A 26,799-nucleotide genomic window follows, 5' to 3' on the forward strand; every position below is an offset into this window, starting at 1 on the left:
CAGGAGCTCAGTTTTTAGTCCGAACAGACTTAACTAGCAGAAGGGGAAGGGAAGATCTGGGACTGGCTGCCAGGGAAGAATTGCTCAGTGTAAACACTTCAGGGCATCTTAAAATGCTCTTCTCATTGGGAGCCTGAAAGCCTGGGACCTCTGAAGTCAGGAGCAGCCTCGTAAGCAAAACTTGTAAGTGTTTATCGTGTGTTTTTAGTATGAAGAAAACTAAAACCCAGCTGACCTGAAAGACTGGAATTTCAGCTCTCTCCCCCCCCCCCCCCGCCCCCTGCTCTCTGTCTCCCACTCATTGGATTTCTTTCTCTGCCAGCCCTTTAAACCAGAGATTACTGGGTCAGTGATGTTCACTGCTCTGTTTATTCGAGTACCATCTTGTGTTCAACCTCCTGCGGTAACACAGCTGAAGTAAGTATCTGTTTCAAATCTGTTGTATACACTGAATGCAACGAGTGTTTGTAGTGATAATAGTATTTAATGTCTTAATATGTGCTGCAGCAAGGCAATCAAACAATATTTATTGTACTTGGGATCTATGAAAACTTAATTCTAATTTAGAGGAACAGAGGCACTGAGTCCAGATCCTCTGGAAGTTAAGGATTCCAAGCAACTTCACTTATCCTAATGTTAAGTAGGTATAGATATCTCAGCTATGCTGGCTTTCTTCCATCAGGACTAATAAAACTTTATGGTTTTGTATTTTATAAGGGCTTGGAAGCATTTAGCAAGATTTATTTTTTTTGGAATTGTCTGTTTAATGAAACATTGGGAGAAAGAAATGTGATACAAAGCATTGAAAATATCACAAAAACTTTCAATATTAGTAAGCTCTTTCAGTAGATGTACTTTATTTAGCTGGTAGAAATTGATTTTTAAATGCATACTTTAATGTTGTACGCTTCTATTTTGCAGTAGGGCTCTGTGAGAGTTTTTACATTTTTGTTTCTATTCAGACAACTGACTTTGTTTGACCTAAATACACAGATTTTGTTTGTCATATATATATGTATTAATGTTTGTGTATCTGAGTATCCACATATGTGCATGCACAGTCTTTAAATTTCTTGCTCATTTTTCAGTCTTTCAGATTAAGTTTCTAAATTTCAGCTTTTAAAGACTGGTTGCTGTCATTCAGACAGCAGACTCTTTTCAGACTCTTCAGCAGCTCCAGTAGATAATTTTACGCAGTCTCCTCAAACAGTTACTAAAAGGGAATTTTGCAGGTTACAGTTGTTCTAATTACAGAATTCTATTAGTTCATTGTTTCAACTAACTCAGGATGGCTCGTCACTTCAGGCAAACTGCACCTCTGCTGTGGACATGTGTCCAGTGTCGTCTGCAGGAGGCATGGGCACTGGAAATCACCAGTTGCTTTCACAGTGACTGAGCTCATACATATGTGGGATTGTTCTGCCTCATTTCTCTTGCTCAAGCTCATGCTCAGGTATGCGTGCTGTGGCCTGCCAGTATTTTCTTTGTACCTTTTCCTCTGAGTTTATAAAAGGAGTATTTTGTATGCAACATGACTACATGCAGGCTGTTCTGACCTACAGCTAGTTTAGGTCTCAATCTTATTCTGGGCACCTTTCTGTTTTGAGCATTTTCTCCAGCATAGATCCCTGCTCTGAGCAGAATTAGTCAAGTATACTGACTAGGGAGCAAGTCATTGGATGATTACCTGAATTTTTAAATGAAAGTACTTTAGTCAAGCTTGTTCAGTCATTTCATTTATTTTCTGCAGTGTTTAAGGTTGTTTGCTGTAATAATAACAAAATAATTTTGTCTATGACAAAATTAGTTACTGCAGGAATGAATTTACTCATGAGGGGAGGAAGAAATAATGATTGACTTGATCAAGCAAAGGATGAATTTAAATGGCTAAAAATAATCTGCGTAGCAAAAAAAAAAACAAAATAGTTTGTATTAGTCAGGTAATGTCACATTAAAAGTGCAAGCTACTTCAATACAMTTTTTGAGCAGAAAGAGTGGTTAATCAATCATTCTTGATTAATATTTTTAACTATCCTTCTCTCAATTTTTGAAATGCTGTGATGGACTAACTTCTCTCATTAACTTCTCTCATGCTAATAGCTCTCTAGGTTAAAGTTGCTGTAGSTAGGTGCTCTGAACATAGCTTCACATTTGCCATGCCCTCACAGTTTGCAACATGAGATCCTCAGGATGATTTGCCTGCCTTCTATGCTATGGGGTRAAAAACCTGAATAGACTACTCTTGGGAAGTTGTTAGACAGTCTCTAACGAAACATGCTATTTCTGCTTTTAGCTGCTATCTTGTGAAGCCTGTAGCAGCATTTCAAAGGACTGTAATAGCTGATTGCAAAGATAAACTGTAGCTGGATTGTGTCTGATTTTTCAGAAAAATGTAGCCTCCAGCTGTGTAGTGAGTACATGGAGCTGAAACATTGCAGTTGCATTGTGCAGACATCCTGTATTCATGAAAAATGGTGACAAAAGGCGAACTACACTTTTTCATGGATCCAGGTAGTTATAATGAGACATTGTGTAGCTGGTTAAACTAATGCATACTCTTGGCTGATCAAACAGAATTTGTAGACAATCATAGCACTACTAAGTCACAGATTTTCACAGAATGTCAAACTGCTTATGCTTTGTAATAAGGGAGAATTATGCTCATAGTAGTCTCCTCATATACCTTTAAAAACCCAAATTTGCATCTAGTATAAATCTATTCTTCTTCTCTTGCATAACTACACTAATTTGGAAGGAATTGCTCTCCAGAGGCAATCTTTCACTCCTGGAATAGGGGGGTAGCGTTGATGATAAACAAGCATCCAATTTTCAGATGTTTAAGGTTCAATGAAATGAGCCAAGCCACTATGTTTGTGGGAGACTATAGATCATACGATCTACTACTTTTTAAAATTTAAGGATTCAAAACATTCCTCAGTGCTGCAGGTAAAGCAAATTGCAGCTTTTCTTTTGTTTAGCACTGTGAGATGCAGAACACTCTTTAGTGGCCTTGACCTTGTACAAAGTAGTATGCAAAACCTTCTTTTGCAAGAATTCAGAACTTTTGCCATGACAGCAAGGCTCCTCAGTCTTCTCCCCCAAACTCAGAAAAGCAGCCAAACTTTAACAATAGATACAGAAAATATTCTAAAAACATCAAAACTGCTTGCTCTGCTCTAAGTAGAGTTTTATCCATAAAAGGGAATCTAGTAGAACTGAAATCCTCTAGTATTTCATTGTTCTGTATTCCCACGTGGAACAGATGTGGGTGTTGCCACACACAGCTTGCTGCCTACATGAACCATCATCACTGAAGACCAGCATCACTATTTCGCAGAAGTGCCAGATCACATAGCATCATGAGGTAACGAAACAAAGTCACCACTGGGCAGCTGGTCACAGGTTCCCTGTCCTTGTCTCCTAACCTTGGACAGGAGCCCTCTCTTGCTCCCTTTCCGTGTGCTTTCCTAKCTTCAGGCTGGTGGTTCAAAGGTGCTTTCACTGTCTCGTAGAGCTACTCTACCATGAGGAGAGTTCACCTAGGGCCTCATCCTTGGGATCAGTCCTTCCCTTGCAAAGGTCTTGGAAATTGAGAGCACTCAAAAGCTAGAAGCTTTGTGTGATCAGATGCTGAAAACAATACTACAGTTTCTGTCTTAAGTTGCTGACATTGTGGTTGAAAGTCAAACACAAATGTGGTAGCCACTGACTAATCCCTAGGTTCCCATTGCATTTCATTAGTTTCTTTTTTTATTCATTACTAGTTATTTGTCCATTACTAGTTTCTTGTTAAAACAAAATGTCTATTCAGACTTGAAAAGCCTTGGGGCATTTTCTTTATCCACATGCTTTTCTCCCTTGACCTGTCCACAGCTTCCATCCTCTGAGGTGAGGACATCATTTCTATATCTGAGCCATTCTCTGGTTGGATTAGGGGCAACCATTTTTCTAACCACGTGAAGCTGTATTATTCCCTGTCTGCAGGGCATACAATTATGCATGAAATCAAAAGATGGGTAATCTAGTAACTGCTCTAGTCCATCTTATTGTTTTTACATTTTGTGTACTTTCCCTCATTTATGCTCCTTAGAAAAAATAACCACCGTAACTGAGAATCTCCAGGATCTCTCTTTCCTTCCTAATACAGAGTAAAAGAAAAGAGATAGGTCATGTACGCTCCTGGTCTTCACAGTCACATGATACTCTTAAGAAGCACCAACATGACTACAAAACAATGAGAGTAAAGAAATATAATGGCTTGTGTTAATATTAACAATGAGAACTAGCCTCCTTATTTGAAGTGTGAGTCTGAAAAGTGAATTTTGTGATCTTTTTGCCATATTCCTCTTTAATTAGCAACAAAACAACCTATTACTACATTTGAGCGATTGTCAGAAAATTTTAAGTGGAAATACTCAAACTCTCTAAAAGTTTAATAAGTTTTGGAAATGACCAAGAGGTTGGTACAATCTGCATTTCTCATAGGTTACTTTAACTTCCACTGCAAATAGCTCTCTGCTATAGCTTTATACTCCCAAAGGGAATCATAGAATCGGAAAGGTTGGAAAGGACCTCTGGAGATCATCTAATCCAACCTCCCTGCTCAGCAGGGTCACCTAGAGCATGTTAGACAGGGTTGCATCCTGATGGACTTTGAATCTCTCCAGAGAAGGAACAACAAGAACCCTTGCTGAAGCCTGAGCTTGAACCAGGGACCTTTAGATCTTCAGTCTAACGCTCTCCCAGCTAAGCTCTTTTGGAAGAGGGGAATTCAGTGAATACACAGTAAAAGAAGGATGAGTAAGGAAGGAGGAAGGGTCATGGAGGATGGTACCCTGCCAACAACATCAGAGGAAAATCTCACTGGAAGCTGTAGTTTTTACAAATTTTCTCAGACACATGTCAAAAAGATGAAGTTACTTCTTTTTCTCAGTCTTTCCGCACTGCAGTATGGGTGAGAGGCTATCTGCTCCATTTCAGTRTTTAGGTCTGGTGGAGTATGAGTAGTCAAAGTATGGTACTTTGTATTTGTGTAAAGAACTTAAAAAATGTGCAATTGGAAACCAATAAAAAATGAAATAAAATTATTTCTGTTCTACCTTCCCAACTTCTGTTGTATGAGCCAGTTCTCTGGGCTTAGAACAGAACAAAGACATTTTCACTGTCCTCCTTGGGGGAAAATATTTAGCTGCTCAGAAAATGCAGTGTGGCTGTTAATCTCCAAGAATCTTTATTAAAACAAAAACCAAGACTCAATTTTATTTGCTTTTCAAATTGTCTTCAGTATGTTAGATGGCTGCTAACAATGTGATCTCTACCTCAAAATTTAAAATAGCTCTAACAATATTGCTATAGAGCTTTGATCAATGGATTTTAACACTTAAAAGGGAACAGTGCAGAGTATCAAAAATGATGTTCAAGGGAGGACAGCAGCAGATAGGTCCTTCTCRTTGTCCCAGTCAGGCACTTTGACCTACTCTGCCTTGTTAATGGTATGCTGCTGATCATCCAGGATGTGTGTTATGGCTAAAGGCCAAGTTGTTAAGTATTTCTGTTCCTGACTTACTGAAAGCCTCTCTCTCAGTGTTTCTCTTGCTTTTTCTTTATTTTCTTCTCTGTCAATTTCTTAACACCTCCATTGCCCACCCTTTAGGTCTATTTTATGAGAAAGGAGTGGAGCATGGCTCCTTAAGCAGAATTCCCTCTGGCTTTGCCATTTGTAGTCACTACAGAGTGGAGTTTCTTAAGGAGTGGAAAGTAAAATGGTTTAGCTACTGAAGCACCTTCTGGAAAACAGTAATTCAGTCTTTCTTCCCCATTTTTGCCACTCTGTCCCTGGGCTGAGCTCTGGATATTCTGAGCTCCTGGGGAAAGAGAATAGRATAAAGAAAAATAGGCATTTTTTGCCTTAAAGTACTCTGTTGTAGCAGAAAAACAGTAGAGAAATGCTAATAGGACCTATCGCATACGCTTCATGTGCTACAGCTGTTTTCCCTGGTTGAAACAGGTCTATTCATCTACCATGCAATGAAACACTTGTTGCTTCCTTACTTTGCTATGTCAAACAATGTAAAGGACTTATGTTTGCAGATTAAAAATGAGTAAGGAGAAAAGGAGAGCAACTGGTATCTCGCATTCCTTTACTTAGCCAACACCTTCTTGACCATTTGTTTCTATGTGTCCTATGATCTTTATTTGCAGTGCACAGATGAGGAATGTTGAACACCAACCAGTCCAAGGGGTGCTGTTGTTAATTGCACATTCTGAAGTGACAGAATGTCTCATTTAACAGCTCAGAGTTCATTTGTTGCCCTGGGCTAAGTTTTAACGACTGTAATAATATTCAGCATGCAAGGCTGCCATTTATTTTCTTTAATCCCCTCCTTAAAGAAAAAAAAAAAAAAAAAAAAAAGGAAAGAAATCCCATGTTCTTTCTGTTTCTTGTAAACTTTTCTTATTGTTCATTAAAACAAATCAGATCGTCTCCCAGCTCACAACACCAACCCTCCACAATCTGCTTCAAGCTTTAAGAAAGAAAGGGACAATTTTCAGTACAATTGTTCTGTGAAAACTCCCAAGCACCCAGAGATGTTGTCACACACAGGGAAGCTCTTAAGGTCTGACTCAAATCCCATTAAATACTCTGGATTTCATTGACACTTAGTTTAGGGGCTCCAGTGACTACATTTTTCAGTCGGGTGTTAGGTATTATATCAGTTATTGGTTCTGTTTCTGATCACACTTTTAGTGGTCTTGCAGTAGCAGATGACAATCTAAATTGTAGGGGTAGGTATTTATTTACATCACATTAGCTCTCTTCAGAATCAGACTCAGAAATCTGCATTTTTATACCTTCTAAATAAAAAGTACTGGTTTATATCACATTCTTTAAAATGAATTCCATTCACAAAGGAGTCGTGATGGTAATTTTTTTTGGAAATAAATATGTAAAAGATAAGATGCTACTTGACCTGGCTTCTGGAGGTAAACAATCAAGATTTTCTATGTGTGCCCCAGTATGACTCCTGCACAGACGTTTTCTCCACAATTTGCTGTTGGAGTGATGTCTAACTTTCAACAACTCCTGGATGCTGTCAGGGTCTTACACCATTCTCCAGATTCTTGAAGCCAGTGAACACTTGATAAACTTRGAAGTTTTGTCAAAAGCCTTGTGATGGTGTTAACTTTAGAGTAGGGTTGCAGTTTCTTTGGGACATTCTTTTTTCTTTTTTTTTCTTTCCTTTTTTTGAGCATCTTGAAAGCCTATTGCATTCTGTGAGCATAGCTAATCTTTGTAATTAGTCATTGCACAACTTCTCTCATGTGCACCAGCAGTCCTGTGGAAATACTATCATTCTTCTGGCTCTTGGAGGAAATTTTTAATAAATGACATCTGAAGTTCCCAGTCACCTTCCCCTAATCTGTCCCCAGCCTGGTCTGTCCTGCTACTAATTCCTCAGAGTCATGCTCCTTCCCCCTTTGGACACCCCTTCTCCTCTGCACAACAGTTTATCTGTGTGGGGTCTGCCTGCAGATTAGGAGCTCTGCAGAGCTCCTCAGATCCCCTGATCTGAGTGTTTTACACACCATTCCTCATACATGTCCTCAGGGTGATGTCAAGGGCCAAAAGGGGTCACCATGGCTGAACTAAGCAGAGGTTATTTCAAGCTTTTCCAGGCTCCCAAATCTCAGAGCCAGCATGGTAAGGCTATTTCTAATTATGGAAAATGAGCTCTCTTTCTCTGCCACATCATTTTTTATGCCAGCATGGTTTTATAGTGGATGTCTCACGGGACTTATTGGACTATATGCTAGATAYAATGCTGTGGTGTGTATATAATGTGAGGTAATTCGTTTAGGTCCTAGGATCAGAAAGCTCACAGTCGTTTCAGCTTATAATCATAGCAGAACTGAGGGTGGAAATGACCCCTGCAGGTAATTAGTCCCATCCTCCTCAAAGCACACCTGACTTATAGGCTAGGTCCAGCTTCAAAGATGGATTAGCTGCTCAGGCCCTGAACAGTTGGCTTTTCACTGTCTCCAAGGATAGACTCCACAGCCTCTCTAGGCAATCTGCTACCTGCCCAGCCCAAAGATGATTTTTTTTCTAATATCAAATATGAGTTTCTCTTGTTGCAGATTTTGTCTGTAGCTTCTTGTCCCTTCCCTGTACACCTCCAGCTGCTCCACACTCTTCTGTTAGACAGCTGAAGGCAGCAAGAAGATTGCCCTCTCAGGCCTCTCTCCTTTAGGCTGAAGAAATCCTGCTATCTCAGACTCTCTTGGTACCTCATGTGCTCCAGCCCTTCATCATTATTAATCCTGCTGAGGGATAATAATTAACATGTAATGTCATACTGAAGTAACACTGCTATTCTACTTCCAGGTCCTAAGCTGGCAGCTTTCTATGAACTGGCACACACTAGGCACACAGCTGGTCTGGAGCTGGTTCAGTTGTTTGCTTTACAGAAAGTCCCTTAGAAAACCAGTGAGGAGGAAGCTTAGTCTAAAAACACTGCACTGTTCATCTTAATATATTGCTCATAAGCGCGATTACTCCACTAAGCCATGAAGTATATTTGAGCCATTGCGGGGCACCTGGAATCAAATAATGTCAGGCATTTGTTCATCCTGGGTGGGATAGTTGCCACATCAAAGAGCAGCAGGGATGTATCAGGCTCAGCTGTGATATTAAGGGCAGAGCATTAGAAAGGCTGTAAGGAAGTCAAAGGCAGCCGCAGACTATGGCAGGAGCCTGTCCACAGTGGCTACTGAGTGGTCAGAGAGCAAAGCAGTCACCGTGAATCAGTGCAAGTACCTTGCAAGGCACACGCAGCTTTGCTGAGGCAATGGTCTTATTCACACAGAGGAGGGAAGGTTAATCTCAGGGCCCTGCTTCCCACCTTTTCGTTTTAATGCCATTTCACACGGAAAGGATCTCTTGTCATTTCATTATGCAATCATCAGATAAGTGATTGAAAAATTGAGGTAACACTGCTGAGGAACTTCACTCRGCTGTGTAAGGAGACAGTCTTAGAGCTGACAAGTAGGAGCCAACTGCAGGAACATTTGGAGCAAACGTATGCATACAGTGATACAAGAGTAATGCCTGCAGGCAAAAAAAAAAAGCAAGGCCCTATGAAAAGTGCCACCAGGGGGCCAATTTTGTAGCAGAGAAGGGCTCACGTATCAACATACTTTCAAATATATTGAATCTGGAGAAATGTCTATACCTGAATGTTGCACACTTGGATACTGTTTATTAATCTGCTACTCAGAATAGTATAGCTAAGGTGCATCAGCAGCAAAAATGGGCAGTAACAGAGGATCCTATGCAGCCCTCAGGGCTCAGCTTGTGTTTGTATGTGCAGATAGATCCTAAATTGCTGGAACTTACATTGAGAGTTGATTTGTTGAGGGGAGTTCATTTGCACACAGTTAATTTTCTGAGCATGAGTGAATACTTAATAGCATTAAAGGTCAAGTTAATTTGTTGCTTGAATTAAATTGCAAGAACTGATGAAAGATTTTTTGAGTGTATTTTTTGAATAGTTGGTTMATGCCTTATGCAAACTTTCTTTCTTTYTTTTTTCTTTTTTTGCAGGATTAACAAACCTTAAAAGTACTCTGAGAACACATTCATCATTTTGTCAGACTTGATAAATGAATTTTATTAAAGTCCAAGGATATTTTGAAAGGCCCTCTTCAAATATCAGTCAAAGGAGTGCATCTTAATAGAAAATGTGGTAAATTATTACCTGTGACTAATGGTTTGGTCCTTCATTATATGGTGAAAATCTGCTGGAGGAGGAAGAGAAGACCTTTTTCCTTAAGWGGTGGCCTTAAGAGGTTCTTTACTAGTGGAAAAGAGCTCTTTTCCCCTCATAACATGAAGCCCTTTGAGAACATCTGGTTGTTTCTACTGCTGGCTGTTATTCTGAGAGTCACCTGTGCCTCCTTTATCAGTGTCAACCTTGGGGTGAAAGTGAAGAAGGGACAGTCTGTCTTCCTGTCAGAAGATGACCTCAAGTTTTCCATCCCCAGAGAGAAAGATGCCTGCAAAGTAGAAGTTGTGATTAATGAGCCAATAACTCAGAGGGTTGGGAAACTGACTCCACAGGTATTTGGGATCTACTGTGCTACTTTGAGGGCACATATGCACATGGGTGTGGGAGAAACCAGGAAAAAGTCGCTTTATTAATTTTTTTTTTTTTTTTGGTAAGTCAGAGTCATCTGAATGGGTGGCTTGTGATTAAAAGCATAAAACTGAATGGTCTACATGAGTGAGACTCAGCTTTTTGTTAACAATATCCAACTAAGAGAGGAATATTCCCCTGAAATCTGAAAGCTGAGCTCACTAACATGAAGGAGTACAGAGGAGAGTTTGGCCAGTCTCATGTCACTCAGCTCGTGACTGGTCTTTCAAAACTTTCTGTTAGGAGAGCTCCTGCAATCTCTCAGCTGCTTGCTTTTCCATAGTGAGGGTAACCAGTGTCCCTTCGGTAATGCATAGCCAGCTAGAGCATTTTGCATTTTAGTCACGCAGTCACTACTTAGGGAGCAATTAAGAAAAAAAAAAAAAAAACATAGCATACAATAAGCACATTGTGTACAATGTTGTTCACTGTGTTCCTCAACAGCCAAATTACTAACAGATGGCAAATATATAAAAGATTTTCTTTGTTTTCTTTTAAAATTTCAAGCTTGCAAGAACAATGAAATGTATTTCACTAATCACCTCTCTGCTACACATTTGTCTACAAATCCCTTCACCTAAGTCATAGAAGGAAGGACTTTGAAATAACTGACATAAAGATGTAATGGCAGAGATAGATTAACAGCTCTAAAATGAACCATAATCAAACAGTTCTTGTCGATATTTCAAAACACTTTTTTTAACTGTACCACATGGCAACATATTTTCATATGTTTGTATATSTGTGTGTTTTTTAATCATCATCTCTGAGGTTTCTGGTGGTTTTTGAGAGGGTAGATGATGAAGTATAGGTCTCAATAGCTTTTTCAACACATCTGGCTTGGCTGTAATTGTTTGTACTCCAGCTGAACCAGCACTGAAGAGGGGAGGAGCAGGAAGGGATCAGTGGGGAAACATGCTTACTTCTCTAGAAATTAGGCCCTGGGAAACACAGCTCCTCCGTTGCAGATTAGGGGAGGGCTTTTCCCAGGGAGAGGACTGATGATATTTTCTACATGTCCCTGGTCTGGTTTGGCACATGCTCAGAAAAAGCGGGGTGTAATTCTCTTGCTGCCAGTAGACCTCCTCCCTGTGCAAAGCAGCTGGCTGGGAGAGCAATTTTGCTTCTAAAGCTCAGTAGGAGCCAGGCACCTTGAAACAAACCACTTTGCCTGCCCAGCCTGAGCAGAGCGCTGTTAGGAAAGGTAGCTGTCCCTTCCCCTCCATCAGTCCCACGGCTCTGCAGACCCAGGAGCGCCCAGCAGTCTCCCACACTGACATTACCACCAAATTAGGAGGTCTGGTTGTCTCAAGCCACTTTCTCCAGCTGGAAGAGAACAGGAGGATATTTGTAAGTTGAGGAGCTTCTGTGTTAAATCACATATTCCTGGAGATGGACACTGGATATTAGCCATGCCTGAGGAAGGGTGTCAGATTCAGGCCCTCCCAGCACCACTCCTGCTCCTTCTGCAGCCGGAAAATGTCTCTGGTTGGATCTGTTTTCCTGCCCTAGAAGTGAGTAATGTGCTAGGAATGTGTGACAATTTAATTATAAATTGTAATTGAAAAGYAGTTGAAGTGGAAAAAAATAAAGCCTGGCATTAATTAGGAAAAAGATTTAGCTCTGCTTTGTTTTACCCAGCAAATTTATAGACAATTACAGTTGCGTGTTCATATAAGAGGAAAACATATTTGGAAACATAAAACAGCTGCTGCTTTTTGCAAAGCAGATTGTGTCTTATACACATACAAAATGACTGTCAGCCGCTGGTAACAGGCCTTTGTGGAAAAGTTCTTCATTTTCTATCCCCTTGTTATCAGTGAAGATAAGGAATTAATGATGTCTTTCAAAAAAAAAAGAAATCAAATTTTTGATATGATAAACCATCTCTGCTGCAGGCAGTCTGCTCTAATATGAACAGAGATGTATCATCTGAGGAATATCTGATTTTTAGGAGCACATCAGGCCTACATGTCCTCAGAAACATTRCTGACTTTGAGGGCTCTATACTGATTTACAGTAGCAAAGAATCTAATCTTTAGTGTACAATATTAAAGTACATGCAGCTACAGTGTAACTTTTTCCTATATAACATGCATTTTTTTGTCTAAAATATCACACCAGCTACCTAATTTTCTTACTTTTTTTAAATCTAAAATGTCAGTTAAGACTATTCATAAAATAGCAAAACACACATTTCTGAGACATTTGAAAATGATATGCAACATAACCGGCACAGCATAATCAAATGGTTGCTTGATCACATGYGAAGTAATTTTGTTTTTCACAAACTTTTCTTGTCCTGCTTTTCTGAACAGTCATTCACAAATAAAAATAAATCATAATCCAAGATTATTCTAACCCATACGAATAGAGCTGAACACCCAGGTAGATGTCTTTGCTAGTGGACTAACTTATTATTTACCAAAAAAATGATACTTTGTACAAAGCAATTCTTTATGAAAGTTAAAAACAAGCAATATATCTTAAGATCACCAGAAATATAGAACAATTACTGCCCACCTTGAGAATAACCTCAGTGGAAATCACATTACCACTAATGATRTAAGGTGATGAGTTATAATTATTTTTATAGTATAAAAAAATGCAAGTTCTAATTTTGTATTTCCTTTGCTAAAAGGAGGCAAAGGCTAGTAGTTCTTACAGCTTTTACTATTAATTTATGAAACAATCATTATACACTTCACTTAAGTGTTAACAATTAGTTTCAGAATTAAAGTATTATTTTATTTTTATGTGGAAATTCAGAGTAGCTAAGGAATTTCTCTGTATACCACATTTCTAGTGAATGTAGAATCTCACTAAAATGTCCCTTCTGCTTCACTGTCACCTGMAATGTTTGGATAGACATAGGTTATTCAGGCAAGACACCCCATTCTCATGATTCCTTTGTTGTATTTGAAGAAATGACTGCATACTAAGAAATGATATCTACTTCCTGCAAACAGACATGGTCTGTCAGTCAGCCACGTGCATATATAGTAATTCTTATTAGTTAAGTCCTTACCTGATCTATTAATGAATGCTGAAGAGATTTTATTTTAGTCCATAGAAACACTAATCCCATGAGAATACTGCAGACACTCCCCCCCCCCCCCCCCGCAAATTAATTTCATAGTTAAACACTCCGGAAATGCAATGATTAGCTATCGCTTTCTTGCTGACAGGAATATACTTTGTCTATCCATTGATAAGAAACATGAGTATACTTAGTCTGTGCAGGAGCTGTAGAGATCCTGTTATCATGGGGATAACATAGATCTGTTCTTATCAATGCTAGGAGCTTTCAGTTCTGTTCTTTCAATTCTGTAAAAATATTTGTAGCTACATGGGAACGGTAACTTACAAAGACTTGCAAATTGGCAAAATATGTGAGGACACGAAAGTCATATCCAAAGAATGAGTGTGTCAGAACTGTACGAAGCAAATTTTTTCATTTTGTGGTGGGCCTTTTTTCTCAGACTTTCTTTTGCAAGTAAACAAACCAGTGCGTGAGACACAGCCTCAGACAGGCATCTGCTTTAAATGGTTGAACTGTGGCCACTGTTGATATTGAATGTATCAACCCTCAAACCAGCCAGCTTTGTGAATTTGATCTGTATCAGGTGTAGGGCAAGAATTAATTTCTTTTGAATTAGCCAGAAGGCATGGTATAGAATTTCTTTTTGCTTTTATGCCCTGGGATTACACTAACATTGCAGCTGGATGTTGTAATGGCAGAGAGAGAGATGACATCTGATCTAGTAAAGAGCTACTAGTACAACTTAACCTTCCAAAAACATCTAATAAATTTGAGCCAGCTACTCAATAGAGCAGTTTCAGAGGAGCATATATTTCTGGTCCAATAGCAGCAGCCTTAAAACAGGATTTACTGTGTAATCAAGCTATAGCCATGAACAAAGTTAAAACTTATTAAATGCAGAGGCATACTGCAGGAACTGCTGGCTGCTTAGAACCACCRCATCTCTGCTGCTGATTGCAGATGCATCCATAAATCCACCGACTGCAGTGGCAGTGCAGTGTGTGCTCAAACTCTTTGTTGAACCAGGGCGGAGAGGAGTGACCAAGGCATCTAAAACAGTCACATTTATATGCCCATTTCCTTTCTAATTGCAGAGTGCCAATAGCCCCAAATTACTGCAGCTGCTTTGTCTCTCTCTCTCCAAGACACTCCGAAGTGGCTTTATAGCTATGCATAGAAGTAAACAGCAAATTAACCTTTCCCTCAGTCTGACACACTTCTGACAGTCAGAGAACTGGAGCAGGAGCTGTGTGGCAGAGTTTTCCTTCTCTTTCTTCTCTCCTTCGTAGGTCTTCGACTGTCACTTCCTTCGTAACGAAGTCAAATACACTCACAATGGCTGCCCGCTTTTAGATGAAGACAGTGTCATGCTTAGGCTGTACAGGTAAGCAGCACTGCAGCATTGGATTTTTTTTATTACTAGTGACACAGCTGTTCTCAGGAAAAACAAGCAGATCAGTTTCCATGGCAAAATCATGTTCTACTAGAGTTTGTAGTAACTAGATTTGGTAGAAGCATCATTAATCAACAACTGACCATCTGTTTATGGAAGCATTTGTCATGATATGTATCAGATATGCTCTGATAGTGTTTTTTGGTATTAATAAATAAAATTTATTGCTGGTTCATTGCAGAAAGCCACTGATTTTCATTCTTATTACTGAAAGTGACAGTACTAACAGCACAGTACGTTCTCTGCTGTACTGGGATGGGGGACACAGACTCAGGGGGTGCACAACGAAGATCCTCTTTCTTCACATCGACATATTTTTAACAGGCACAAGGAACTGAGCAGCAGTGCCCTGGGCCTCTTGGTCTCTGAAGATTTGGGGTCTAAGAGTACTCATGGTAAAAGGATTTAAATAATTCAGATTAGAAAGTGATGACAATGCCCACACAGAGCAACAGAATGACGCATAGGTCGTTTTCTTCTATCTGCTGCAGATTTACAGAAAATGAAACTTTTGCAGAAACATTCATCCTCCACGTGCAGTTACTTGAACCAGACTGTAACATCATCAAAATGCACACCCACGCCCTGGAGGTCCCTGAGTACTATGGTCTGTCCAGAGTGATTGACAAGAATGTCCTCACCTTTGACTACAACAGGAAGATGAACTTGGATTGTACCATCACCATAGCCTCTTTGGAGATGCACCTGCCTGCTCACGGCCAGCTTTTCGCTGGGGAAAAGCAGCGAGAGCAGCCTCGTGGAGACCAGCCACAGAGCTTCTTCCCCGGTTCTAGTATGATGTCCTCCAGTAGTTTGCATTAACATGCTCAGGGAGAGCAGGTAGATTAAGTCTGCTGCCCCACATTGCTTCATACACGCGGCTTAAGCGGCTGTCAAAGGTGCTGTGGGCAATGTGAAGTTTGATGGACAGCTTGAGCTGTCTGGGAAGCTGAAACGGACGTGAAGTTTGTATGGGGCCCAGTGCAGCCTTCAGATGGTCAGTACTTCCAAAGTTGGGAAAGTCTTTGCTCTGAGATGGGCAGACCACTCTGACAGCTTTGGAAACACCAAAACCCAGCAGAAGCACCACAGAGAGGYGTTCAAGGGAGGCCTTCCCTCCAACACCTCCCCAGGGACCAAAGCAGGTTGGAGCTGGAAGAGCCCAGTTAAAAGCAGAGTCCTGCAGAAGGAGTTAGGGAGGAAGGAGACCTAGGTTTAATTTTGCTGCATGAACAGGCTTCCTGTGTGGGTTTCTGCTCAGAAAAATGTTTTACTATCGTTTCTGTTGGGTTACAGAGCGCAGCCCAGCCCAGGTGTGCAAAAGTGGAAACTGTATGCCGGGACTAGGAGCAATTCACAACACAAAAATGAACTGTGAAGAGTTTCTGAGGATGGGGATCCGATATCAGCACCTTGACCCTCCCTCGCCTGACACCGACTATATTCCTGTCAGACTTGATCTCACAGACATTAGAAGCAAAACTTTGCACAAAGTAAGACTTTTACACAACATTACAATATCTGATTGTCTTCCTGGTCTTCCAAAACTTGAAATCTGCTTGTCCTTTTCACATCTGAAGAGAGTTTGTGGGTGTGAAAGTTTGTTTAATTTTTACAGTTTTGCCAGCTGGACAAATTAAACACATTATCTATCTCCATCACTAGATTTTGTCCTACCTCTATGTTTAGACCCTAATGGCTACAGCAAAACACCTTTGGTTGTTTACCTGCAGTTGCAAGTAGTTTAGTCTGAAAGCAAAATTAATTCTGGCACAATTCCACCTTTTTATAGAACATGAGTTGCACAGAATATACACATACTAATGAATAAGGTAAGATTTGTGTGAACATTTTGCGTTAATAATAATTATTGACTAATGTGCATATTTCTGTCAGGCAAATTTTTAAATGAAGCTCACATCAAATTAAGCAAATTATTTCAGCCCAAAATTTAGGACACAAATAAAACAACTGAACACAGAAGACCTTTTACTGATGCCTAAATAGTTTACTTCAGTCATTTTCTCATTAAGATGTTTCAATTTTTCTTTTCAAAATAATTTGTAATTTTAACACGTAAATAACTAATTATGTGAAGGTAATGGAAACAAAATTTGTTTGCTTCACTTTTGTCCTTCTGTTTTTTTTTTCTTTTTTCCCCCTATTTTAGACTGAGTATGCATGGCTCCCTGTTCAGATTAAAGGTGCTAGTCCCAACCAAATCCCCAAAGCTGCCCTTACAGCAAAGTTCAGCCTGGAAGTAGACCAGTTTATTTTAACTCCCATAACAACCACAACTGTTGATGCTGAAGACAACGAAACGCCAAAGCCCCTGCTTGTATTCAACATTACCAAGCCACCTCCACGGGGCTTCATCACTCATCTGTCAGACCACACAAAACCGATTGGCTCCTTCACTTGGAAAGATCTCAGCGACATGCTTGTTGCTTATCAGCCTCCAAATAACAGCCACACGGAAAGGAGGAATTATGAGGTAACAGTGTATTATTGTATGGGCATGTGGTGTCTTCTCAAGATTCAGTAAACTAGTTAAACGCATTTATTTGTAATAGATATTTTTGAGAAAAATTATTTTTTCCCAGTTATATGCAATGCAGGAARTGTAGTAGACAATATCAGTTTCTCTTGTAACCCAACATCTTACCTGTCTAACACAAAGCAGATTTTTTTTTTTTTTTAATAGTTAAATAGTTTCTTTGTACTGGAAGATTTCTCTTTTCTCTCTCTTCTGTTTGAAAATATCTGCATACGGTTTGAGGCTTCAAGAGCCTTTCAAAGGACCAATCCACGTAGCTTTTTTCCTCGTGTGACTCCACTGATCACTGTGCCCTGCAGACAGGGTACTTGTTTAAAGCGGTGGAAGATGCACCAGCTAAATGCCAGGATTGCCATTTATTCTTGCAGCTTACTGAGATGATGATGATGAAGATATAATACTAAAGTATTCCTAGCAGCTCCTGCTAGGAGTAGTAAAAGTATGCCGCTAACATAGAAAATATGAAGCAAATTATGAGAGCAGAGCAGTGCCTGTAGGGCCTGTAGTAAGTAAGTAAGTGACTAAATAAACAGTGCCAATCTATTAGATTAGACCAAGGTTGCAAGGATACATTCAGGTTTTACGTAAAGGAAATAAGGACCACTTCTTCCCCTTCTGTGTTTGCTGCTAGTAGTGTTTCTCCCTTCAAATCTGCCATAGAGTGCTGAAAGTGAATGTCTCCTATTTTGGGTACAGTCTTATTTTATTATTTGTAGTATCTACTACTACTAGGTATTTTGTGGAGTTGGGTGGTGTGCCARTGCTCTGAGAAATAAGCAACAGCCATAAAAAGGAGAAATGGGAGGAGAAAAAAATGAGTTAAGAGAGATTATAAGTATATTGGAAATAAAGCTGATGAGAGAGTGAGGCAATTCAGAGAACCAAAACCAGACAAAATGGTTGGTAGTAAAGTAATGAGACTGTCTAAATAGACAGGCGATCAGAGTAGCTGATTTTCTGGAGAAAGAGTAGACTGGGAAGCAGAGCAGGGATGCTAACAGGGTTTGTCTTTTTTTAACTGCAGCTGTCACAGGAACCTCCTTTCCTGCTGTTGCCTTAATATCAGGACCAGTCATCCTATCAAACTGTTTACTTTTTAAGTGCCTTTCCTCTGCTCTGCATTGGTCATTGCTTGAATGTAGATTCAGGAATTCCTGGGAAATTCAAGAGTTTGACATTTTCTTTTTTTTCCCTTTCCTTTTGTTTTTTATTTTTATTTTTTTCTGTGCCAGTTTTCTTCTTTCTATCTTTCCTCTTGTAATTTTATTCTTGGTCTTATATATGCAAAGAAAAATAGGAAATTGCCCTTCTCCCTGCGTTATTACAATAACAAAGTCCTATACTAATTGCTGTGCTAGTGTTCCTCAAGCACCATTGAAAATACTCATTGTGTCTGTTAATTTTTACACTCTGTAAACTATCTTTCCTATACATTGTGACAAAAACAGAAGACAGATATTTTATTTAGTATAGAACCTAATAGGGTTCTATAATAATACAGTGTAATTTTAACAAGCTAAATTGAGTTGCAATTGTTAATTTATTACCAAACACCTTAARATCTCCAAAGATTTCTCTTTCAGATAAAAGCAGATATGTTTTGAAGGCATATCTTCTTTTCAATCTCTTTTTCTTTTTTCAATAAATAATATGTTTGTTTTTGCAACAGGTGGAGTTTGAGGTTCATGACTTCTATTTCAAAAGGAGTTTACCAATCACTGTGCATCTTTCTATCAGAACAACAGATACAAATGCTCCTCGGGTTTCATGGAATACAGGTGAGATTTTTTTTTTCTGCTACAGAATTTACATAATGCTATGGATCGACATTTGGCGAAAGCTCTAAAATTCACATCTATGCCTGGAGTTTGAGGAGCATTAACTAAGGGAGTGCAGATTTAATTTTTCCCTTTACTCCTTCTGGTGTGATCATGCTATCGCATCTGGAAGAAATGTTAATTTTTAACTGGAATGAAAAATAAGGAAAAAGGGAGCTACAGGAAAATCAGAGTTTTTGTATACCACATTTTCTTGAAGAATGAACTTAACAYAGAAGAGCTTAAAAAGCAAATATAAATATTTGATGGCATAGATGTAGTAAGGTAGCTGAAAAAATAAAGACTGGTAAATTTTGCTGAAAGTCTCTAAGAATGAACAACTAGAAAAAGGACAAAGAGTCATGAACTGTAGGATACACTCGTTCGAGACACCACTGATGTGGAAAATGAGGTGGTAAAGCAGTAGAAAATGGTTTGGTAAAGGAAGGCTGGGAAATAATGAAAAGTCAGACAATTACAAGAGTTAAAGAGTGCATGGAAAATGAGTGTCAGACTGTGTCTGATACCAAGCAAGAGGGAAAAAAAGCCCTCATCCCAGTTCATAAAGAATGGACTTGTGCAGGTCTGTGCTGGGGCCACCACTTGGGCGTGACATGCCCCCAGTGATTCAAAGCCTAGAAATCCTACAGGACTAAGGGCAATCCTAAGTCGAGCAGCCTTGTAATGCCTGCTCCAGAGAGAGGGTGGGCACTTCTGCCTAGAATGAAAGGCACCAAGATGCTTGTCAAAAGCCAAAGGTGCACTAGAAATCATATTAAAAAGGAAACGAATGAGGACAAAATGTCTGATGCCAGACAAAGTGTGTCCCTTTCGCAGTGGAAAAGGGGAGGAGTTGAGGAGAGACCTCATCCCTCCCAGAGAAACTCGTCCTGAAACTGAYTGCCTGAGTGGAAAGAAGGGATCCTGTCCTCTGCCATGAACATCACTATATTTTTCAAATACAAATTCATTAAGGAAGTTGAGTAGCCCAGTTTCACACGCTGTGAGACTTCAGGTGTCATGCTTCCTTTTGTACAAATGTCCAGAAATGTGCCTAGCTTGTCTGTCAGATAATTGGGCAATAGATTACATTTTTCCTCTATAAAAAGACCCTTAAAGGCAGCAGATGAAAGTAAAGGTGCCAGAAGGAAAGCTGGTATCAGGCTTTGGTATTCTTGATATGTCTGCCACATGCACACATGTAGATAGAATGAAATAAGCTTTTTTCCTGACTACAAAAAGACTTTAAAGAGAGCTATAATATCCCTGAATGTCACAGTTATTGTGGTGAAATTACACTCTGCTCTTTGCAGGCCTCAACCTCCTGGAAGGACAATCCCGACCGATTACGTGGGAACACTTCCAAATTGTCGATAATGACAACATCCAAAACGTTCGTTTGGTCACAGTAGATGGCTTGCAGCATGGGCGGCTCACAGTGAGAGGTAAGTCATCGTTTCAGCTTGAGAGACTAGAAATACATTTTCTAGTGAGAACCAGCTACGATAMCACAGCATGCAATAAGGCATTGACAGAGTCTGTCATATGTCACTCCCTGCTGAGGGCAGCCAGCGTAAGAGCCAGATTTACACAGGAMCGAAGTTGCATGCAGAAATAGCTGGATGAATAGTAGAAATTTCAAAAGTTCATAGCCTTATAAAGAAAGTTAGTTACATAACTTAAGATACTTCTGCAAMTAGTTTATTTGTGCTACCTGCATCTGTAAATGTAGGTCTGGCATGTTACCTACACACTACTGAAGTGCTCGTATCTTCATTTGAAACTGAAGTTGGTTCTTATTTGCTGCGTTGGAGGAGAATTTAGCTTAAGTGAGCTAATGCAACTGGTAAATGTGGGCAGCAGGCCTGGCTCTGACCTGTCTCCCAACAGGTAAATGAGGATGGGTGGTAACTCCCTGCAAGTCAGCATTGGGCATGCAGCATTTCTGAAATGAGAAAAATATCAATGTAACTTTATATTGCTTTGTGGTGCTCAAAGAAAATACGAAAACCTGGGCATAAGAGTGTTTCTTCTGCAAATTTCATCTCCAGTGTGCACAGCAAAATCAGAACCATAGAGAAACAGTCATCTCACTGAACCAATTAAGTAGATTAAAAAGGAAAAGCTGCAGCYTGTTTTTTGTTTTACCTCTGCTATTCTCTTCTCGAAAAGCTGATTCTTCATCTTAGCCTCTTTCATATTTGCAATTAAAAAGCACACCATTGAACAGAAGAAGAACCCAAGTAATGTGTGGTGTCTGGTTACAAGATGCTTATGCAGAATTTCAGACAAAAGTGGTCTTGGCTTTGGTTTGGCCAAAGCTACCTGGATAAAGTCTTTTGTCATGCCACAACATTTAAAGTATTGAGTATTTGAAGACGGACTCTTTAAGATAGCTTTTGCTCCCTCTGCTGACTGGCTTGCTCTACTACAGCTATGTTTTAATTTGGAATTAAAACAGCATTTTAAATTTTGTATTTGATTTTTAAATTTTATTACTATTTCTTTATATCCAAAAGATAAATATTAAAGCAATTAGCTATGCCTTCATAGAACAGACATGACTTAGGCCAAATGCAATGAGTTTATTTTGCTTCTTATATACTGAAGATGAGAAGGAATGCTGAGTGATTTTTATTTCTTGGCAAATATAGAAAACATTTAGATATAGTTGTGGTTTACTGGCAGATTTAAAAGTTCATTTTTAAGCAGGACCTAGACTCCTCTTTAATCTGTTAATAAATCAAGTCAAAGCTGAGCTTTGTGTAGAGATAATATATAATACAAGGATGGTTGTCAAATTACATAAGGACACTTTCTAAAGGTGTACAGAAGGAAATTCAAGTAAGTAGCTGCAATATTTTGAGAGCAAAAATGAGGCTTGTTCACATTCAAAAACGTGAGTTTGCAATTTGTTTGTATGCCTCTATTGCAAAACCTGATAAGGACATGTTAGGAAACTAATAATACTATTCTGCTCAAAAATGACCTGCATAAAATCATTCTTTTCTTTTTTTTTTTTTTACTTTAAAGACAAAGAAAATGAAAGTCTTTAAAGATCAAACTCTTCCTCCTCAAACTATTTGATTATATTTTACATTACACAAAGTGTTGTAATTAAATCAAAGTTCTAATTCATTAGCCTTTTTCACTTTCATTCTTACTAGATTGGTTTTGTATTCTTGTAAGTCAGCACAGGTCTGCTCTCTCTGAGAAAATGTTTCAGTAAAAAAGCTTACTTGGCTACTGGGGTGGGCCAGTGGCAAGAAGCTGCCACTCTAGACGCTTGATTTTTTGACAGTTCAAAAAATAAATATTTGAATTTATTTAAATATTTATTTTATTTAAATAAAATACACAGACTCGAGACATAAAGCAAGTATTTAAAGAAAAGGTGAAGGTGATGCCTAGAGTAGTGGTGAAGACACAGAAAGTATTCCGAAGTGCTGGCACGGCGTTCAGGTGTTGCACGGTCACCTCCCGGTAACTTTACGACACAACTCGGCCGTGTGGGCTGCGTCACGGCGGGCCGGGCTCCCGGGGAGCCGGGCACCGCCGCGGGCCAGCGCAGCCGGCCGGGGCAGAGGTGCTCGCGGTAGCGGCTGTTTGGTGTTTCTGGTTATAAGTGCCCTGTCCTTCTCTCTCCCTTAATAAAATCCCTATTGGTGGAAGGATTCTCCTCTTGGCTGAATTACACATTTTTTGGCACATATTCTCCCATTGCTTTGACAGGAGGGAAAGGATTCATGTTCACAGTTTCTGACATCCAGGCTGGAGCTGTTTACTACCATCACGATGACAGYGACTCCACGAAGGATTTTGTGGTGTTTAGGATTTTTGATGGCCTCCACAGTATTCGCCATAAATTTCCAATCAATATCCTTCCTAAAGACGACAGCCCTCCGTTTCTTATCAGCAATGTGATAGTTGAAGTTCATGAAGGACAGACAATCCTGATCCAGGGCTCAATGCTTCAAGCCTCTGACATGGACTCCAGTGATGATTACATACTATTTAACATTACCAAGCCACCGCTTGCTGGAGAAATCATGAAGAAACCAGGACCAAATGTGATAGGTAATGAAACACATTCATAATACTACACTTGTTTTGCCTCTTCTTTTTTAACCTCATAAATTATTATTAGACTTATCTGGGCTATGAATAGTCATGGCCAGGCTAATTTTGGATTTCTGCTGTTACAGTGGAAATTCCTGTCGTTAGTTACTCTTGGTCTCTGTTTCCAGTAGGACAGCTACACCTGTGAACACAATTTATCCCACAGTTCTTCCATTCTGAGCCTATTTCTCTGCTGCACTTTTCTCCAGCAGAGGAGTTGGGCTGGTCAGGAGCCATTTTATTGCAAGGATCCCTGACAAGTTCAAAGCTAGAAGGTGACACTGGTGATGCTGAAAGATGAAGGAAGCTCTCCTTCCATGTTAGTGAACTCAGATATCCCTATATGAGATTTGAGATGTCGCTAGCACTTTTGCAGATCTCTTTTGTCTTCTGCACAGATATGCAGGCTGATTTTCTGTGTTGCTTCATTTTCTGAGTAACTGTTAAGTGGCATGCATATATGGAAGTTTATGATCTTCAGGAAAAGTGTGAGACAATGAGAACATTTCAAAGGGCTTGCTCTAATTAAGGATTCATGGGTTATGCATCACTAGTTACTTGCATAGCTAGCGAATATTTTTTACTAATAATTAAAATCATACACCGTTCAATAGAAAGTATATTCTTTAATTCAACAGGGTATCCTGTCAGTGCTTTCCTTCAGAGGGATCTATTTAATGGAATAATTTATTATCATCATTTGGGAGGAGAAATATTTGAAGATTCCCTTGAGTTTGTCTTGTGTGATAGCCATGACCCTCCCAATCTCTCAGAACCACAGGTATGACACTGAACTATCTTTGGTAGGATGCTGCATTTCTTCTTCAAAAGGCTGATGACTTTACACCTTCTGGGAGACCCTAACATTAAACTAAGATCTCTTCTGTTGCCCATCATATATACCACCAGTAATGATGGGCAGACTGAGTTTGCGTTCCTGTTTACTCTCTCTGTTTGAAAAATATTGTCAGTTCTCAAAGATTTTTTCTTGCAGTATAAATGAAATGTCAAATACATACCAGGTTCTGGGATGGTACAAACAGACCGAACAGTCTTCCTGAATTCAATAGTGGTGAGACTATTCATTTCACCCAGGACCTGAGCTTACTGAATTGAACTTTGCTTTTAATTTAACAAGACACTGCTAAGATACTGGGGTTCAGCTACCTTTGTGTTTATGTATATCTTCTATGATAACTATGGTATCTCTTCTATCTTTGTGTTTATGATATGGTATTAGTATGACATAAATACCTATATGTCATACTCGTGGAACAATTTTCTTTGCATGCCTGCTGGTAAGCAATTGGTTGGATACCCTCTTCTGAGAGAAATGGCTGCTGATTTTACTTTTTCCTGGTTTTAGGTGCTGATGGTGCACATTATCCCTGTGAATGATCAGCTACCCAGAGAAGCCCTGGGAGTGACCCGTCACCTGATTGTTAAGGAGACTGAGATTGCTCATCTAACTAAGAAACATCTCCACTTCATAGATGTGGAAGAACAAGAAAGAGAACTCACGTACACCATAACCTCTTCTCCATTTTTCTCTTGTAGACCCAGGTACAAGTGATCCACTGAACCACCAAGTGGGACAGGGTGATGCCCCATTTAAGAGATGGGTACTCGGTGGCACTAGCAGGGTTCTGTCTTTGGTTCCTCAGCCCTCTGCCTAAGGAGTAGGTGACAATAGCTGGAGGCAACTTCCTTGTTATAATAAAGTGTGAGTCAGAACCAAAAGGAACAGAATAATGCACAATATTGTATAGTTTAACAAGAAAGGAGGAGAAAAACACTTTGCACTTTTTCTTTCCTTTTGTTTAAATGTGTATTTTACTGTGGCCTTTTGAATCCTCTATAGCCCTSAGTATGTCACAGCAGCACTCTTAACTGGTAGACCAGGAGCTGATCTGGGTCTGTCCCAGATGGAGAGGACGAGGGGTTACAGCTCTAGCCAGGTTCTGTGAGCATTTTCATGAGGGAGCCCAGGGCTAGATAGGGAGCCTGAAGAGCAGAGCAGAGCGTGGTGGACTACAGAGGGCACTGGTGACCTGCAGTGAATGCATACAGTAGTAGTTTACATGTTACTAATGCTGTTAACTGTTCGGTAAATTCATGGCTATGTCAGCAACAATTTACTAAATAAAAAAGCTTAAATTCCTACCACTGTATGGTGTAAACTGAGGATAATATTTACAATTCTGACCTAAAGCAACAGAGAATCAGTATGTAGCTGAGAGCAAAGGATGTTCATCAGCCAAAATTGGCACTTGATTGACAAATTTGCTGGCTACTGCTGTTGTCTTCTTTTGGAAAGATGGCTTGGCAGAAATTGCTTCACTTGAGATGTTTACAAGATGAATAAAAAATAGAAAGAATTTCTTTTTTTTTACATAAAAAAAACCAATGCAGGTATGTAAGTAATAGGAGTGTGATGAACTAGGCTAGCAGGGATGCTTTCAACACAGCTCGGCATGGAAATTTAGTTTAAAATATAAGATTCAGCTATATTACTACTATTCTTCTTGTTCTTAAGTGTCGCTAACCAGAATGTAATATGTATGCCTTTGTATAGCCACTTAGATGCTGGGAAGCTGTTTATGGTGGACACTATCCCAAAACTGATCAAGGATCCTGCTGCTCTTGCATTGAAGTCATTTACTCAGGTTAGTTATATTAGATGACACCAAAACTAGTACCAAGCACTTTTAAAAGCAGTTACAAGAGGACAGCTGGTTCTTGGCAGAGAAACATAAGGTGTGAAGTGGGATGCAGAGTTATCACATTAGGTCTGTCTGAGAAGCTCAACGCCTTGCTAATTCAGTTCCAGTTTAAAAACAAATTTTTGTCATGCTTCAGGTCTGGAATATACAAATTTACCTTTCCTTCTGAAGCTGGCAGGGGCTGCGCTTACATAGAGCAGGCTGAATCTGGATCCAGCATAATATTAAGATAAAAGAAAAAATGCACACATTGTGGAAATAAGACTGTTTTCTGGATCCTYATTGGTTTCATGTTCATTCTCAGCACCTATGATAATTGCTGCAGTCATCTGGAAAAGGCTTATGTGTTCATTTTCAGTATTCTGTCGCTCAATTTTTATGCCTGTATGGTTTGACAGATGTCTTTGTTATGAATACTAGTAAAGTGTCCTGTTTTATATTCTGCTGAATGTTTAAGGTTGTATAATGTTTGCAGTATCATAATGAGAGCTCTGAGACTCTGAGCTTACCAATCTTGAACCTCATGCCTGATAAGAGTGTCTAGATGGAAAGATTTGCTGATGGTTTTTGTCTCTTTTATCCACCTGTCTTTACCTTGAGAGAGAGAAGTAAATTATATTACATTAAATTATATTAAGTTATATTAAAGCTGTTCTGAGATGAAATATTTATTTTAAAATCACAGTATAAAAAAGGCCCTGGGAGCAGCATTCTTAAAGGGCTCATTTTCCACCCAGAAGATAAGGCCATTGCTTCTGTTGTCACTTATAAATTGTGCCTATATTTTTTGCTTCCAGATGGTTAAGTATTTGCACCTGTAGCTAATTTGTAGCTAAAGGTGCAAGTATTCAAGGTATTGTCAGTAACTGAAGTGGATGCAGAGTTTCTGGG

The 26,799-nt window shown here is 39.5% G+C and overlaps 1 protein-coding gene across 3 annotated transcripts in view; it reads left to right on the forward strand.

The window, feature by feature from the left end:
• The first annotated feature begins 327 nt into the window (after nt 1-327).
• The window catches only part of FREM1 (FRAS1 related extracellular matrix 1), a 70,110-nt gene continuing 43,638 nt past the window's right edge, over nt 328-26,799 (forward strand). For 2 of the 3 annotated variants that reach the window (XM_085326243.1, XM_085326245.1), the window contains exons 1-12: nt 328-417; nt 9,605-10,120; nt 14,529-14,623; nt 15,184-15,485; nt 15,989-16,185; nt 16,863-17,186; nt 18,919-19,027; nt 20,380-20,511; nt 22,799-23,143; nt 23,824-23,966; nt 24,552-24,748; nt 25,761-25,851. In XM_085326243.1, the coding sequence (XP_085182369.1) occupies nt 9,788-10,120; nt 14,529-14,623; nt 15,184-15,485; nt 15,989-16,185; nt 16,863-17,186; nt 18,919-19,027; nt 20,380-20,511; nt 22,799-23,143; nt 23,824-23,966; nt 24,552-24,748; nt 25,761-25,851 (2,268 nt within the window). In that variant the 5' untranslated portion in view covers nt 328-417; nt 9,605-9,787. Of the gene's footprint in view, nt 418-1,438; nt 1,454-9,604; nt 10,121-14,528; nt 14,624-15,183; nt 15,486-15,988; nt 16,186-16,862; nt 17,187-18,918; nt 19,028-20,379; nt 20,512-22,798; nt 23,144-23,823; nt 23,967-24,551; nt 24,749-25,760; nt 25,852-26,799 lie in introns of those variants that run through there. The other variant, XM_085326244.1, reaches the window with a different exon arrangement.

This window comes from Rhea americana, unplaced genomic scaffold (genome assembly GCF_003343005.1).
Source record: "Rhea americana isolate MKP2758 unplaced genomic scaffold, rheAme1 scaffold_129, whole genome shotgun sequence".
Classification (NCBI taxonomy): Eukaryota; Metazoa; Chordata; class Aves; order Rheiformes; family Rheidae; genus Rhea; species Rhea americana.